At 36.1% G+C, this 18675-nt stretch overlaps 2 protein-coding genes across 6 annotated transcripts in view; both read right to left on the reverse strand.

The window, feature by feature from the left end:
- LOC139955968 (uncharacterized) overlaps nucleotides 1-18675 on the reverse strand; it is a 595985-nt gene that overhangs the window by 334547 nt on the left and 242763 nt on the right. The window lies entirely within an intron of this gene.
- The window catches only part of LOC139956137 (receptor-type tyrosine-protein phosphatase kappa-like), a 28362-nt gene continuing 11341 nt past the window's right edge, over nucleotides 1655-18675 (reverse strand). For both annotated transcript variants that reach the window (XM_071955186.1, XM_071955185.1), the window contains exons 9-14: nucleotides 13823-13899; nucleotides 11160-11288; nucleotides 9552-9677; nucleotides 9157-9305; nucleotides 8504-8639; nucleotides 1655-8035 (exon numbers count right to left, since the gene is read on the reverse strand). In XM_071955186.1, the coding sequence (XP_071811287.1) occupies nucleotides 7970-8035; nucleotides 8504-8639; nucleotides 9157-9305; nucleotides 9552-9677; nucleotides 11160-11288; nucleotides 13823-13899 (683 nt within the window). In that variant the 3' untranslated portion in view covers nucleotides 1655-7969. The remainder of the gene's footprint in view (nucleotides 8036-8503; nucleotides 8640-9156; nucleotides 9306-9551; nucleotides 9678-11159; nucleotides 11289-13822; nucleotides 13900-18675) is intronic.

The following is an 18675-nucleotide window of genomic DNA, read 5'->3' on the forward strand; positions in this document are numbered from 1 at the left end:
AGCTGATCCTATCACTGGCCAATGATTCCCATCTGTCAACATCGATGTTTGCTTTTCCCAAGCTTCGTTTCAAGGTATCTTTGTAACGCAAGATTTGACCACCCTGTTGCCTTTTGCCTAGGCTGAGAGCTCACCATAGAAAACCGTTTTTGGCAACCGATGTTCAGGCATTCTGCGAACATGTACACAGTTTACGTATACTGTGTTGCTGAGTCAGTACAGGTTATGTTCTAGTATTTGTTTATTCAGTGACTTCCATCTAAAGTGGTATACGATTTCAACAGTTGTACTTGAGTTAAACCCTTGTTAAAGAAGTGGTTGTCTGTGAGTGAAACATGAAGTCATATGTTTTGTTTAGGCATTCTGTGAGGTCGGAGGTATTTAGTATGCATTGTAATTACTTCGTTTGCTTTCGTATGGGAGTGCCGTACTTGGCATACGTTTGCAGTTTTGCCTGGAGAGGTTTCGTGTTATATTTTGTGTTATATTTACTTGTTATTTTATCTTTCATAAATAGTTGTGCTCATAAAAGTTACGTAGTTTTAGCTGAACAACAGCGACTATGATACTTTATAGTACTTAATGGGTTGAATTACTACCTTTATAGATGGTTTGATGCCTTCCTGGTAGCTCTCGGGTGTTTCAAGGTCGGGAACTGGCCAGGAAAGTCAGCGACACCGTCATACAAACGGGGCTCGTCTATTTGGGGTTTAATAGAGGGGCGTATTTAATTAAGGGGCGTATTTAATGAAGAGGCGTATTTAATAAAGGGGCGTATTTAATTAAGGCTAAATTTTAAATTTAAATGTATAAGATTTTGTATTTGTTTATGGTTGCTCGGTTTTCACCGAACAACTAATTAAGTATCCTTGCTTGTGTTTTTTAATAAACAAGGAGACAGCAAAAGCATACCGTAATTTCTTGAGTCCGTTTGAATCTTTCTTTTTGAGACTTGACCTGGGTTACACTAATATTAACTTTAACAGCCTGGAACCGGCCAGAAAGGTACGACCGTAGCCAGGCAAATGCATTTCCAGTTATTCCAGATCGTTTTGTTAAGTTCCATATAGGAGAGATGGTATAAAAGTCAGCAGATTGTTCCAATAGTGCTAGGGTTTCGGCTCCACGTGAATCAACAGATTCCAGGTCATTTTGCACACGAACAACAGCTTTTCGGTACCGTGTCCATGGCAATAGGCTGCCTGCATTATGTCAGCATTACCTGTAGCATTAAGAGGAGTAGAAAGTCTCTTGACCGCAACTCTCTTGGAAACTTTAGATATTAAAGACAAATTGGCAGTAGGCCTGTAATTCCCAAGGATACTGACACCGGGCAGAATCAGATTCTGACTCTTTTGACTGTAGTTGTAGTGGGAGATCTTCAACAGTGTCATGTTTTTTTTCATTTTCAACCTTTAACATCGAAACACAACTATTCTGTTCCGTAACAGATTAGCAATTAGTAAACCAAATCTAGTTCGATTTGTTTACGTCATGTTATTACTTAACTTTACAAATGTTTGGTATCGTCCACCACAGCACCCCCCCCCCTTTTTTCTTCACACCATATATATCCATTGACTTCAGTAATTCAATTAAATTAAACGACTGTAATAGACAATAGAAAACACAGATGGAGAAAATTCCACAAATCATTCTTGGTTAATATATTTCTTCAATACCCCCAATACAAGACGAAACAAAATAAAAGGGAAATGCTTTCAATAGCCAGAAAAAATGATATGAAACCGGCTCAACTAAGTAAACTTTACGTAAGAATTAAATATATGAATACAGCAAACTGGACTAGTCTAAGATTACAGTGGTATCTGGTGGTAACATGTATTTGGTATTTCAGATTTAGTGGATATGGGCGTCTTTTCGATGGATACTGCCATTTCACATGTGTAAGAAGTGGCATTCCATATAATATAGACTCCAAAAGAATGTGACCTCCAGATGACTAGGTGTCTGTTATAAATCCAGATCTGTTATGAATAAATTTCATATTCTTGAAGTGTAATTGAAAATAATAGAATATTTACAAGGTGTGATATATCTAATTATAGATAGGCTATCCATATTGTTTAATGAAATCAACATCTTGTTTTGTTCTCTATTTTCAATACATTTATTAGTTCATTGGCAGTAAAATCAAAGTTTGCAGAAAGCAGCTAGAAAAGTTCATTACACCAAAATTTATGAAAAACTGAAAGACTGGATGTGTAACAAATCAATCATACAATTTATGTACTCAATGATGAAAGTTTGAAGCAAACTTTCTTTAAGTTTAATATAGAAGAAACGAAACTTTCGAGCTCCATATCATATATGACTTCACGTTTACATTGATGGATGACTATTGAGATATGGATTGAGGTATAAGTAACTGATCAATCACATATATCTTATAACATTACTTCAGAAACTGGGGAATAGGTAATAGGCCTATACCAATGAACCCATTTACTGATCACATAAAATAGGTCATAACTAGGTAACAGAGGATCCATTTTTTTACTGTAACTATTAGAGCATAAGAAATCACTCATCCCATTAAGTAATCACAGATACTGGGCAATAGATAGCAACTGATCCTATAACCTTAAATACTGCAATTACTGGCGCGTAGGTATAACAGACTACTGATCCTTATTGCATGTAGGTAACATACACTCTGGAATAGATAACATACCTTTCATTGCAATTGATCACAGATACTGAGATGTAATAGTTTAATGGAAAAGTATGGCTGGATAAGTTACTATGTTTAACAATATTTTGCTATTAAATTTTTAATTGCACCAGTGTTTCTCAAAGAATGTTGTTTGTGAAGCTCTGCAAGGATTCACCTACCTGCATTAACGTATAATCTACATGAATGAAACTTTGCATCATCCAATATTTTACCATTTTTATTGTTTGGTGATGAAAGAACTATCCAGTATGAACATAAAGACCTAGCAGAAGGAGCAAACGTGTTTATCAATTAACTATATTCTGTTTATACATGGTTGTGTAGTACTAATTGCTTTTCCTTAAATACTGTGTCATTTATACTAGGAATGCAGAGCTATACAAGTAAATATTTGGTAGAATTACTAATGCTAAAATCCATAGAGTAGCATAAACAATTTTCGGACAGTTACTATCCATGAATATCTACATGGGACTTTGTTTAAGAAAGTTAACATATTGTCTGTTTATAAGTAACATATGCTACAGTTAGGATTGTTCATTTATGGCCTTTTAAAAAAAAAATGAATTGAAGTGAACAGGAGGCAAGACTTTAACCAGCAGATCTCGGCTATTGCACAGAGTCAGGATAATTGTAATAAGTATGATAATTTGAATAATTTAATTGGGTTAAATGTCATTATAATTATGATTATATTTTGTTTGGGTCAAAACTCTAGTGTCTATCAGCTGTCTATATACCAATGGCAGGTGTACATTTCTACTTTGGTGTAACTTCAGCTGCTGGACTAGAAAAGAATATACAGGACATTTGAACATTCAATAGTGAATGGCAACAATATTCTGCATATTCCTGTTGTTTCTTATAAACAGTTTGATCATAAATATTTTCAAACCTTAAAACTTGTATTTTTTTGCAAGACCTGTATTTTTGCAAATTACATATACAAGTCCTTCAAAATATATTTTAACAATCAAACCAAATTCAACCACGATTACAACAGAATGAATAGCTTACATAGCACTATGTCTAGTTAATACATTGTTTACAATAATCAAACCATTTAAGCACTGAGAGCAGATCTGTATGTTATCATTACCAGCAGGCCTTGACAAAAAGCGTTGAAATTACCATTTGGAGAGCATGATTAAACATTTAATTGCAAAAACAAAACACTTTAAAACAATGCCTGTCTCTCTAGACTACTGTAATATAGGACTACTAATCACGACTTATGATAGTTTATGATTGTTCTGTCATCCATGGTTTCTTTCCATTATTATTACTACAGAGGAACATTCACAACCCCATATTTATCATGATTTCCCATACAAACTACAAAATAACCATACCAGTGGTCAGCTCTGAGTGAATGGAGTGTATAGCTGTATTCAACTTGATTTGTTTTTGTAGCTTATTGTTGCAATTCCTTGCAGCGGAACAATTATATTGTCGTGTGTATTCAACATTCCATATTGAACCTAATAACAGAGGGGTTCCTGCAGCTGAATAAAATCCTAAATATTGCTTTGGATAACTATTAAATGAACCATTTTACAGTTTTACTACAATCCAAACTACAATATCGAAATGGGCACTAAATATCTTACAGAGCTAGTATGATTACATGCAAGTCTCTAGCCTTAGATTACAAATCTTTATTTATATTTCAGTGCAGATTTTTTTTTAATTTAAATGGTTTTTCGTTTACGGAATATATTATTACTTGACCAAATCTACATGAAAACATAAAAAGATCAATCTTTATTAGAAATTGTTTCTACAATGTTAGAAGTTTGCTTAGAAAGTTGTTTGTAGGATTATACATTGTCTCTCCTTTATGATCTTGTATCTATGATGGTAAAAGCAAACTATGTACTACAAATAAACCACAGTTATTTAAAACCTGTTGTTCATGTATATGAACACATAAGTATTTATCTTTTTAATGCATTACATTTCAGAAGGAATATCAGCTGCCCAGAACAAGCACATAAAAATGTAGAATAAAAGTAGGAAAGGAAATTAAGACAGAAAATGGCCAAATATGGCAAGATAGATTCAAAAGGGGGAAAAGAAGGTAAATGCAGAGCAAAGTAGAATGAAATATAAAATGCTGTAACAATGATTCATACTGATATTGGATAAAAATAATTTATGAATCTGGTAAGAATATTTTCTTTTTATGGTGTTGGTGAACAGTTGGTACATGAGATGACAAATCTCCCCAAAATTATGAATTTTCATATAAGTACAAGGTCATGAAGTCAGCAAGCTTTCAAAGGAATTTGCTGCATTTTGAAATCACATGTTACAAAGCAAATCCAAAAATGTAAGTAAGAAAATGAAAAGACAACAAAAAGGAAGAAAAGGATTAAAGTGCACCATGGAAATTAAAATGAAAATGTTGCATGATGCTTAATTATGTGATTCACAACACTTTCACTGTCAACCATTAAGCATATAAAATACAATGCCAACCTCAGAGGCTTCAACTGAGCTTCACAAGCTATGCAGCCAAGGGTAGATGTGTTTGTACAGATCAATTCAATGTGTCATAATGGGTTTTTATGAGATTATTAGTTGTGAAATGGAAACGATATGAATTATGAATTTGGTCTAACACCATATACTTCAAAGGCTAATTTCTTTACATGTTAAAGAGAAATATCACTGTGGTGAAATTTTTAATCAATGCTAAGAGATATTTTGAGATATGATCATTTTAGTGCAAATCTCTTGCCCAAATGTTAACTTGAAGAAAACATTTGTGACCTTAGAGCAACACAACATATACAAAACTTTTTCTTTCTCCAAAAATGTTGCACCCCAGTTTCTACATTAAAGTGCATCAGCATATGAGTAGATTCATTTTCATATTTTTTATTATAAAAGAATAACAACGCTTACATCGAACGTTGAAGCCGTAAACCATCCAAGGTTCAAAAAGAAAATAGACTGAATAGTAAATAAAAGAAATAATCATATATATACACAAAAAGAGGAAAATAAAAAAGCTGTATACAACAGAAGGAAATGTAAAAAAAAAATGATCAAAAAAGAGGGTTAACTTTGTTCACTATGCTAATGTTAGATTAGTATGCAACCAATTTTGCCTGCATCAAAAACTTTAGAATAATCTTTCATGAAGACCTAATCATAGGCATAATTTAAACTTGTAATATGAATACACCACAATGCACCATTTCCATATTTTTAAATTTGTTTAGGTGGGTGAGGTACAATGGAACCCCCGAAATATGGGAGTCGGACTTCAAAAACCTCAGGGTAACACCCTGTTTTTTTTTAAATCTTGGATCCAACTCGGCAAACAATTTTCATACTGGAAGACCTAATGTCTATAGGCATATGAGCCTGACTATATGTTTACAACAAGTGAGTGAATTTCATGGGAATGAACATAACTTGTGAAACAATGTGATGGTAGCTATTGCAGCATTGGTTTTCTGGTTAACAAATGTCGACTAGATGATTGCATTTCCTAAATATATCCCACTTTGCATCTTATTTCTCAATGGTGGTTGTACCATGTTATATATTAATCTATGACGTTTTTCTTATTTCCTTACTAGTTAAGTTTAAATTAAACATCTAATTACATAAAAATGAAACAGTTTACTCAAATTCTTTTATATTCGGAAAAAAAATATAAGGAAAAGGTGTATTTGCAACCATTGAAGTCTGAATGATTTTGTTACACAACCCATTGGACTTGCTTTTTATTTTTTATCAATATTACCTCTAATTGTAAACAGAAAAAGGAAATCTACTTATGTGTGCTTGAAAGCAGCCTGGGGCAGAAAGTCTGGCAGTTATAATTACTTTATCGCACTTCACCAGTTTCCTCATCCAATATGCCTTTTGTCACACGACATATGCATGGCAGACTTGACTTACTATAAACTTAAAAGACATTGATATAGTTACAATAGAAATGAATGAATTCAAAGGAAAACAAGAGCAATTAATTCTATTGTTTAACTTTATCATATAACAGCATCTACAATACTCAAAGCAGCAGATGTGAGTTTAAAATACACTCTCTACAAACTTAAAGCAGCATTTTGCGTCCTCAACTATGATATTTCTCAACCTCACTGACTCCACTATGCCATAACGACATACATAACTAGCTTATCTATTTATATTTTTACTTCAAATGGTGGCATAAAAGTCGAAAAAATTGCAACTGTCAACTTTGTTGTTCTCCAAGATATTTTCCGTTGGGAACCCAATAAACCTCGCCCATAATATGAATATTTAAACACTACGAACATCATTGACAGATACGTAATATAACACCACGCTTGATTTGTGTACAGTCTATATGGCAGTTGTACCAGGGAGTTGTATAACAACTCCCAACGCAAAGTCTTGAATCTATTTTTAGCAACGGCTCATAACTAAACCTGCATCTCTGATTGGTTGAATTCAAACTAGTGGGTTTGGGAACTGAATGCGAATTAATTTTGTCTGTGGAATACTCGCCAATTAACGTTTTTGGCAGGGAAAAACTTGGCTAATATCTTAATTTGCTGTTTTGTGATTTGATGTATGTAAAAAAACTCGATGGACATGTCAAAAAAGTAGAAAACGGCGACCAAACGCAAAATGCTCATGAATAAACATACTATTCACTGATTGGTGGAATTCAAACTAGTGGATTTGGAGATATGAAAACTTTGTCGAGGACACTCTTACTCATTATCGAAATATATCGTTAATTACTCGCTAATTAACGCTCTTGGTAGGGTGAAACTTGGATGGTATCTTAGTTTGCTGTTTTATGATTGATACCTGTAAAAAAATCGATGCACATGTTAAAAAGGTCGAAAAAAGCGACCCAACGCAAAATGCTGCTTTAAAATGACTTAGAAAGGCCTGAAACACTTCATTTCACAAATTGTGAGAAAGTTATTTCAAAACCATACTGAAGATAATACTGAAGATAATACCGAACACAAATAGTAGCAATTAACGGAACAAATATTTTGAGTGTCTCAAATGTCTATAACTGCCTTGCAATTCTGGACTGTGCGTTGAAATTGTGTCAACACATAAGAACTTATAAATGAAATACATAATGTACCTAGCAAGACATTGTAAGAATGACATAAAATCAAACACTGAGAAAAATCATTACATCGTGTTTGTTTCTCTTCTGGTGTTCGCTAGATATATATATTGTTACAACCACTCTAGGCCACCAATCCCTGCCAAGCTAGACTGCTCTGATCAAGTTAACAAGTTTTAGTCTGTGCCACTTCCAGTCTCTAAGTGCATCAGCACTGCATCAAATATAGTCTGGTACTGCTCCTGTTAAAAGTAAAACATTGATAGAAAAATTAGTGAGACCCTTTATAACTCATGAAATGGTCATTAAACCAAGGAAGTTATAATTTCAATGACATCCTATGAAAATATGATATGACAGACAATACACAAAAGTTCCCAATTGCCATACCGGTTGCAAACATATACTCATTTCTAATTACACAAGTTAACCACATAACACATTCTACCGTGAACAATTCGCTTCCTCTCTGATTTACACATGTTGTTAATACAATGTACACTGTTTAGAATGGATTCTCAGAGTACAGGGGTGCAATAAAATGACAATTGTTCTCACTGGTTATCTTCCATAACGGTATTGTAAAACATGCAAAAAGTAATTTATAATTCAGGAGAAAACCCTCCATGAACAGGTATCAGTAGGACCTGGGGATACATGTGGCATCCGTAAGGCCATTTGATTACACAGACAGATCATCTGGTACACACCTGGTTTTGGATCATGAGTGGCTGAGCTGAACGCATATTGCTTATGAGTTGGAATATATCAACCTCCTTGACTGCTTGTGCCTGATCCAAAGCTGCTACTAATCCACAAAAGACACCAGTCCTACCAACACCATCCCTGTAGGTAAATAGTACAATGGAGGGAGTGGGTGGGAATATAAATGTGAATATGATAGTGCATCAAGCATAAATTGATGAAAGGATGTTAAGGGCATCCTCAACAAGCATAACATATTCAAAGATATACTTCCATCACCTTCTGATATATCCTCTATTAATAAAGCTATAAATTACTAGCCATTGATAATGATATGTTTTATACTCACCTCTGGCGATGTGAAGAGATCATGTAGACTACAATAAAATATGATCTACATAACATAAGGCTATAAAACTAATAAGTAGTCTGTAAATAACTCTACTCATATGGGTATAAACTATGCCGTTTGAAAGTAATAATATATTTACATATATATACAAGGTAGACTATATCTTGCAAACATATGTAGCTAGCAGCTAGGCCTTGGTCATTATAACACAAAATGACATTTCATCATCAATAGAACCATTGTCTGAATTTGGTTAAGTAAAAACCTGACCTGTAATATAAGATCATATTATCACACAGAACTTACATGCAATGAACCAGGACACGATTAACAGCTCTTTCCTTGCGCCACTGGCTGAGCTGATGAACGCAATTCAGCAAAAGCTCAGATGAGTTACTGACTGTCTCATTATTTGGCCAACCCAGACACTGTATCTGCATCACAGTGCGTAATTTCTAACAATATTTGGAGGAAAACAAAAGAATATCAGTGTGTTAATGCTCATTAATGATACATGGTATAGAAAAGGTCTTTGAAGTTAATAATGGATGAACAGAAATATATGAATAAAAGAAAAAGCAGACAAAGTATTAACAAATGAATGAATGAAAAATGTTTCTTTCCAATGTTGTGATTTCTCTAGTTTATTCCAAATATTTTATTATTTATAGTTGTTTATGTTGGTTTTGCGAAGAACTAACCTGCAGAGCTGAGTTTGTAATCTCAATTTTGCGAACACAAATAGTACCACGATTTTCAGTAGAGAGCGATTTGATGGTGAACGGACTGAATGTGACAGAAGTAGACTCAGGCCAATATTGGTCACTCTATAGGAAAAAGAATTTATTATTGCTACTATTTTATAATTTTCATTTATACATTTACTTTCATAAAACAATAACAGTAGTATTAAACACTAAATGGATAGAAATAACCTTATTAGAGTGCAACAGCGATAGTGCCACAAAAGAGGAAACAGCAAACGGTAATTTCTTAATTCTCTCACATAGTGTAATGACAATGGGGCACAGTATCAATCTTGTGTAACAGTTTCAAAGGATCTGAACTTTATCTTTTACAGAATACTACGGTTTCTGTGTACAAAAACTGCTATACATACTGCATGAATGATTCCCTGCATCATTTGGATGCTAGCTCTAATGTGTGATGTGATGGAGAAACAAAGAATAAATTGGCTGATAAAATACACACAGATCTAAGATTTCAATTAGCAGCTGTTTAACTGCTACAAACTGTTACAAAATACTATTCATTTAGTGTAAATATTCATAGTAGATTATCTACAGGACTAGGTACAGTATATTAGCTAACAGTGAACAGAAATGGATGGCCCACTAGATCAGGTTTGTCAGTTTTTCTGTAGCTCAATCATCCAAATGAAACGTCCAACCAGGTGGCAAATGTCAACAACAAATTTAAGCATTATTTTATCATAATTGAACACTGAATATGGCAAGGAATTGTGTGGGTCTGCAATGCTATGCAATTGGGATCTGTTAGATGAGCTTTAGGAAGTTGAACATGGTCAAAAAAAATTCCAATGTGGCTACCTGTTTGCAAACTTGAGTCGAACTGAACAACATGAAATTGATGAAATCTATGTTCTCTGGGGATATTTCAAATATTCAGCAACTTTCTCTCAAATTGAAGGCCATTTGAATAAATACCAAATTTTCTGTGTGGCCAGCCCTTTCATTTCCTCCAGCCATTGAAATTTGAAGAGTAGCAATTTCTTCATGTTTGCATTTAAAATGCCAAACTGGCAGTGCTGTTCTGAATATTCAAGAAGGGTAAGGAATATCTAAAGCTAGACATCTCTCTATTTAGAGAAATAATGCAGATTTGCAGAACAGAGACTTATGTGGATTTGTTGTTTCTTATCTGTGGAAGGCTTTGCACTTTGAATGGTTGAATAGTAAAATGAGAAACTTCTTTGCTCATCATAGCTGCACTGATCATTATCATCATGATTGTCATTCTTCTTCTTCTTATTATTATTATTACTTGAGAAAGTGGTCAGATGCTGACATACACTCTAGTACATGAGATAGGTACACATTGAGAAACATTGAGTGGCCAGTAGCAGGAATATATGGATGTGACAGTTGTACACCTGACCTTTAGTTCTCTGAACACTCACGGAAAAGAGATGGTTTGGTATACACCAATGTTCATTCATGATCATCACATAGATAATTGGTTTCAAATGAGCTTTCATTAGCATTACAGTAAACTAACCACTGGCCCTACAATGCCTATAACTCCAAAAATTGAGATTCCACTTTTACCTTATCATCCAACTCATTGAGCATGATGATAACACTGCACTCATTGTCCCAAACAAGGTTCCAAAAGTCCAGAACAGTATTCTTCAGAGGCATCTGACTAGCTACGAAAAAGTCCATCTTCTTGTAACCCTGGAGATAGAAAGATAACCTCCTAACGTTTGTCCTAACGTTTGTATGTCAGAATTCAGTGCTGTATGCTGGCAAACTAAACAAGATGTCATATACAGTATATTAATGTAGATCTAAAACTAAAACAGTTACACGGTAGATGTAGGGTGTGCTGCCCCACAGTAGCAGTACAAAGAAATCCAAATACAACTACTGACGACCACTACAGGAAAGGTACCTAGGTGATGGAAATTCAAAAATTTGATAAGATTACATTGTTGCCTGGAGTTGTAAATATTATGACAATTGATGACCACTGCAGGTAGGTAGGAAAAGTGAACGAATACAAATAAAACTATTGAAGACCAATACTGGAAATGTAACTGTAATGTAATTACTGATGACCACTACAGGAAAGGTAGCAAGGTGAATGAACTCCAATGCCACTACTGATGACCACTACAGGAAAGGTATTAAAGAAGGTGAAGGAACTCAAATACAACATGACCACTACAGGAAAGATGACTATGGGAAGGAATATCACAAATTTGATAAGATTACATTGTTGCCTGGAGATGTATACAATATGACTATTGGTGACCACGGCAGGTACAGTAGGTAGGAATGTGAAAAAATCCAAAAGAAAACTATTGAAGACCACTACTGGAAAGGTAAAAAACAAGATGAAGGAATTCTAATACAACTACTGCTGAACACTACAGGAAAGGTCACGAATTTAGGGAATTCAAATGCAGCTACTGATGACCACTACAGGAAAAATAGCAGGGTGAAGGAATTCAGATACAACTAATGATGACCACTACAAGAAAGGTAGCAAGGTGAAGGATTCCAATGCAACTACTGATGACCACTACTGGAAAGGTAACAAGGTGAAGGAGTTCAAATACAACTATTGATGTCCACTGCAGGAAAGGTAACAAGGTCAAAGCATTCAAATGCACCACAGAAAAGGTACAAGGTGATGGAACTAAATACAAATACTGATGACCACTACAAGACAAATACTGATGACCACTACAAGATAGGTAACAATGTGAAGGAGTTCAAATACAACTAGTGATGTCCACTGCAGGAAAGGTAACAAGGTGAAAGAACTGAAATGCAACTACTGATGAACACTACAGGAAAGGTAACAATGTGAAGGAGTTCAAATACAACTATTGATGTCCACTGCAGGAAAGGTAACGAGGTGAAAGAGTTAAAATACAACTATTGCTGTACACTGCAGGAAAGGTAACAAGGTGGAAGAACTGAAATGCAACTACTGATGAACACTACAGGAAAGGTAACAAAGTGAAGGATTTCAAATACAACTATTGATGTCCACTGCAGGAAAGGTAACGAGGTGAAAGAGTTAAAATACAACTATTGCTGTACACTGCAGGAAAGGAAACAAGGTGAAAGAACTGAAATGCAACTACTGATGAACACTACAGGAAAGGTAACACAGTGAAGGATTTCAAATACAACTATTGATGTCCACTGCAGGAAAGGTAACAAGGTGAAAGAGTTAAAATACAACTATTGCTGTACACTGCAGGAAAGGTAACAAGGTGGAAGAACTGAAATGCAACTACTGATGAACACAACAGGAAAGGTAACACAGTGAAGGATTTCAAATACAACTATCAATGAAATGATTTAAAAAAAAAGTTAGACAGTCCATTTGATCAGATGAGGTCCACCATATACTGGTGCTGTGGCCGCGTGGAAAAGGCGGTGGAATTTGAAGCAATGAGGCTTAGCAATCAGAAGTTTCGGACTTGATACCTGCCAGGTCATAGTAAGGAATTCTTTTCATCCAAGAACAATCTAAGGTTTTCCCATCTGAAATGACTTTCTAAATTGAAAAGGATCCAAATTTGAATTAAAAATGTTGAATTGGAAGCCACCCGACTTGTAAGTTGTAATTCATCAGCCCTTGAGCCGTTCTCCCACATTTGTGGTCGTTTCAAATAAGCTTTGTAAAAATAATTGCTGATTATTTATATTATTATATCTTATGCAAACAAATTACAATTCATGACATACTGCATCTAAAACCTTTGAGAATACAATAAGCCTGCTCAACGTGTTAATGATGAAACTTTTCTGTGGCATATGTCATTATTCCATGTTTATATAATAAAATGTTTACTGCAAAACTTAAACCAATTAAATGACCAGTTACAACCTAAAGTATTAACACTTACTGTACACTACCTGCACATCTACACAAAACTTGCAGTAAACAGTAGGCCTATAGTAGGTATAGAGATACCCACACAATCATTGCCTGCTGAACTTTAATGCACCATGGCAAACATTTGTCAAAGCTGCTACTAAACTATAACCTAAGCTAGCCACCTTATTTAATTCCATTCAATAAAATTGTATTCCTAGTGAAACTTTCCAATAACTTACTATATATTGTCAATGTACTTTTCAGAACCTTAATGCTTCTGTTTTCAAAGGGTAATGTATTATATTGTACAAGCAACCAAAAACTGAAAAGGTTTTCTCACTCCATTACCAAAGAAAATGAAGATACTCACATCCATCAATGAAGCATTGATGTAACGACTGTTCCTCTCTCCAACAGGCGTCTTCAAAACTGGTGTGTGTGCTTCAACTTGTAACATATGAGAGATCATGAACAGGAATCAATAACTTTTGAATACTTTTAAGAAATTAAACTAAAAGCATCAAGATCTCATTAAGTAGTTTCAGAGTGTTGGACAGTCAGGTGGTGGGATTATAGCAATTTAATAAAATGTATCACTAATCATTGTGAAAAGAATTTTTTTTCAAATTTAATCAAATTTCTGGGGCATATATTATGGAATAAAATAAGGTAGCTTGATATATTTTCTAATCAGTATTGTAACGTCAGATTGAAGCAAATTAAATTCAATAACAGCTTAAAATACTATTTCATAGAGAATTATGAAGTAGACTGGATTGGATTTGCATATTTTAATTCTGTAGCTCAATATAGGAAACTATCCCCACATGAGTAATGGAGCTACTTACGAGGGAACAACTTACCTTCTGGACAAATTACTTATGCATTTACTTGTACCATCGGCGCTCAATTCCCCCCAAAAAATAACACCAACTACACTGTAGCCTGCCAAGGTCAGCTGGTCTAGCCACTTCCATCTGGCCAGATCAAATGCCTTGGCCTAGCTGGTATTCAATACCACCCCAAAATCCCGGCATGTGGGGAGGATGGGCAGGATCTAGACGGTAAGTTGTTCCCTCTTAAGTAGTCCCAGTAATCCAATGGGAATGACTTACGTTCTGGACAATTACTTCTGCAGCTTCCCACTGAAACCAGTGGCGGCAGCTGGGAACTCACCTAAAACTAACTGGAGACTAAACGATGCCAAATCAACTGGAACCTTCTGAAAAACTGCAGTTAGCCCACAATGTAGTCATTGGCTCGCCCTGGGTTCTGGGTCTGAGCAGACGAATGAGACCACCCAGAGTGACCACGGAGAAAGGCTGAGGAAATACGTGCTTCCTGGTGCAGGACGTCTCGTAAATTAGAGGAGATGGAAGTGTTAGAGGACTTCCAGGCAGCTGCCTGTAGGATCTCATCCAGCCTTTATAGAGCGCCATGGACGTAGACATTACCCTCAAGTCATGCACCTGCGGGCAGAGCGACGGAGTCCCCAGCACCAACCTTGCGATAATCTTGGTGATCCAGTGTGAGATCAAGATCGTGAAGAGTATGGCTTGCATGAAATTACAATGATTGATCTACATGAATCCCACCAGGGCTGCATCCAGTACCACTTCAAAGCCGACTGGGCACCATATGTTATCCTCTGCAATGGAGGAGAATGTATCAATAGAAGCTGAGAAGAGAGGCACCGGTAAGAAGTGCAGAACCTGGGTCGTCGACAGGAAGGATGGGTCCGAGACCAGAGGCACCCTATTGTTCAAATATCATGTGTCCTGGCATCACCGACAGCGCATGGAGGGCGCTCTGACGTCGAGTCGATGCTGCTGTGAGAAGAAAAGCCTTCTTCATAGACAACTCAAATGGAGGACAAGAAGACATGGCTCAAAAGTGGGAGAAGCCAGGTGGTCAATGATGGGACCAGGGACATAAGCTCTGGCCGCTTAATGCCATGGCATGGACCAGGAGATCCAGCCCTGGCAACTCTTTGAGGATAACACAAATAGCGGTCGGATAACCCCTAGGGGTATTGACCTGCTTCCCCTCCTCAAACATAGCCATTAAAAAGTCTACCACATCCCCAATAGCTAGTATTCGGAGGAACCTGGCAATGGACACACCATTTTTGTACACTCAGAGTCTCAAATCGTATGGGCAAAAAGTGGAATGTTGCCTGCAGTGGGATGCCAACAAAGTAGTAGGAGCTTGAGTCTGCTTGCAGGTTTAGAGCGCTTCCACAGTCAGCAGTGGTTGCTACCATTCTTTTGTTTGGATCACAACAGGCTTTGCTGATTTAGGCTTTTGGTTATCGAATGAGTAGTAGCGGCACGTTGAACCAGCCTTAAAAAGAATCCCACCAATCTGAATAGTACTTTAATGTACCATATGGGTGGAACCATTCAGAATGGAATAGGCTAGGCAAAGACGGATCAATGTCATACTGTAGTTACATGAGAAATCTTGGCCTAGCCTAGGCTTCAGAATCGTACATCCTTGCAACTACCATTACCTCTATGCATTGAACCCCATGCCACAGGTTTATAAAAAATAAAAAAAATCCACACTTTTCATTTTAAATTAATATATTGCAAATTACTAACAAAAATTACCAATACAGAGAACACCATCACTATTGTTTTGCTTAAGCGGACAGAGTCGACCATGAGATTAAACTAGGTACAGCTTACCCTGCAAGTACTCATTGACTTTTTTCCCGGTTAAAATGTTACTTTTGCAGTACAAATGAATACTGATAGCATATAATAGGCTACCTATATAGCTGTGCACAACACATGATAAAGCCAGAATCTCGTTTTCGGAATGATCTCAGTCCCGTGCAAATGTTATGAACTCAGTCCATCTTTCTTGTTTTTCATAAATCGTGTGACTGGTTATACATACTACGAGCTTACTGTACAGTACTGAATATGGGAGTTATAGGACTCCCCGTCCATGCTTATTGCATGCTTCGTTTGTTATCAAGCTTCATGGAGTTCATTCTATTAGCAAGCTGCCAGAGAGACACAAAAAAGCATAAAGTATAAAGAAAATCATTTCAAGGCCTTTGTGGGAGAAGTGAAATCGGCTATAATGCCTGATTATTTCAAAGATTTAAAAAAACATCTACAAAACTAAGTCACTCCAGAAGAAAAAGTATGTTGTAATGGTAGATAAAACCAGAATGAATAAATGCATAGTGGTTTTGATGATGTAACTTTCAGCTATTTTCTGCATGCATCTGACGTAATGTATAGTGAGGGTGTGCAGCATACTTAAACATACAGTGAAAAGCAGTGCGATGTGACAAACAATAAATTCACGATGACACAGGCTGTCCTGAAATGACCATTGACCTCAACAACAAGCTTGTTGTACTTAATGTGATAGATACATCTACATACTAAATATGACATCAGTCCTACTTGAAATATTGTGTCAAAAATGGTTTCACAATCTGACCCCTGGTGAACTCAAACGACTATTGACCTCCACCCACAACATTAAGGCTTCGTGTACTCAATGTGGTACAAAAACATACCAAATATACGATCTGTCCAAACTTCCCTACGATACAATGTTTAGGAAGATGTGTTAGTGTGGAGAGACAGGTAAGAGGGGAGTGAAGTAAATGTTTGGCATTTGCTGACGTCAAATGACCTTTAACCTACACCAAAGCAATAATAGCTATAGTCTCCTTAAATTTAATATGGAACATCTACAAACCAAATATGAGATTGTCCTTTCTTGCAATATCATGTTTACATGGTTGTCACGATTTGACCTGTTGTTCCCAAATGACCTTTGACCTACACCAAAAACATTAGGCTTCCTGTACTCAATGTTGTACGTCTACCCACTAAATATGAATTGGTCCGACCTTCCCTTCTTGAGATATTGTGTTTACAAGGTTTTCAAAATTTGACCTCCGGTGACCCGCAAAGGACTTCGACTTCCACCAAAAATACAAGGCTTGTTGTACTCAATGTGGTACCTCTTCACATTAAATATGAGGTTTGCCCAAGCTTCCTTCCTGGAGCTATCGTGTTTACAAGGTTTTGACAATTTGACCCCTAGTGACCCTAATGTCCTTCGACCTCCACAGCAAACAATGTGGTACTTCTACACATTAAATATGAGGTTGCCCAAGCTTCCTTCTTGAGCTATCATGTTTACAAGGTTCCAACAATTTGACCCCTAGTGACCCTAAATGACCTTTGACCTCCACAGAAACTGTACTCAATGTGGTACTTCTACACACTACAGTAAAATGAGGTTTGCCCAAGCTCCTTTCTTGAGATATCGTGTTTACCAGGTTTTCATAATTTGACCCCAAGTGACCCTAAATGACCTTTGACCTCCCCAGAAAACTTCTTTTGCTCAATTTGGTACGTTTACCAAATATGAGGTCTGCCCAAGCTTCCCTTCTTGAGATATTGTGTTTACAAGTTTTCATCATTTTGACCCCTGGTGACCCCAAATGACCTCCACAGAAAACAATAGGCTTCTTGGACTCAATGTGGTACATCTACGCACCAAACATTAAGTTGGTCCAACTTTCCCTTCTTGAGATATCGTGTTTAAAAGCTGGGCATCACAAACGCACACACACTTGTACACATACACCATCATGAATGCAAACGTTACGATATTCATCCAAACCAAAAATTGAAGTGTTTTAAAAGGATTGTCTGGTGGCCCAAAGAAGTTACCTTAAAAAATGATAAATAATTTTCCGAACATGTAGTCAAAGTATGAGAAGGCTAATGTTGCGTTTTACAGAGAAAAGATTTTTAATCGTTAAGGATGGACACTTTCAATATGATTTGAACAGTACAGAACAAGACGTCAACTATGCTTGTATGCAGGATTGCGACATAATCCACGCTCCGTACAGTACCTTCAGTAATCACAACAAAAACCATGTTTGAATACAGATTAATATCTTCCTTTATTTTCGGTGAAATTTCTTATAAATTAGATATGTTTTCAAAAACTCCTTTATCTGCCATATATGTAGTAGATCCGTGGTTTCGTGGTCTTTTGGTAACACATGATATGTTTTAACAGCAAACTTTTCGTTGTTTATACATCTCGCTATCCAGCTCCAACGCGAGGAATGTTCGCATGTAGGCTACAGTAATCACAACAAAAACCGCGTTTGTATACAGGTTAATTTCTTCCTTCATTTTTGGTGAAATTTCCTATATATTAGATATGCTT

Source organism: Apostichopus japonicus, chromosome 2 (assembly GCF_037975245.1).
Source record: "Apostichopus japonicus isolate 1M-3 chromosome 2, ASM3797524v1, whole genome shotgun sequence".
Classification (NCBI taxonomy): domain Eukaryota; kingdom Metazoa; phylum Echinodermata; class Holothuroidea; order Aspidochirotida; family Stichopodidae; genus Apostichopus; species Apostichopus japonicus.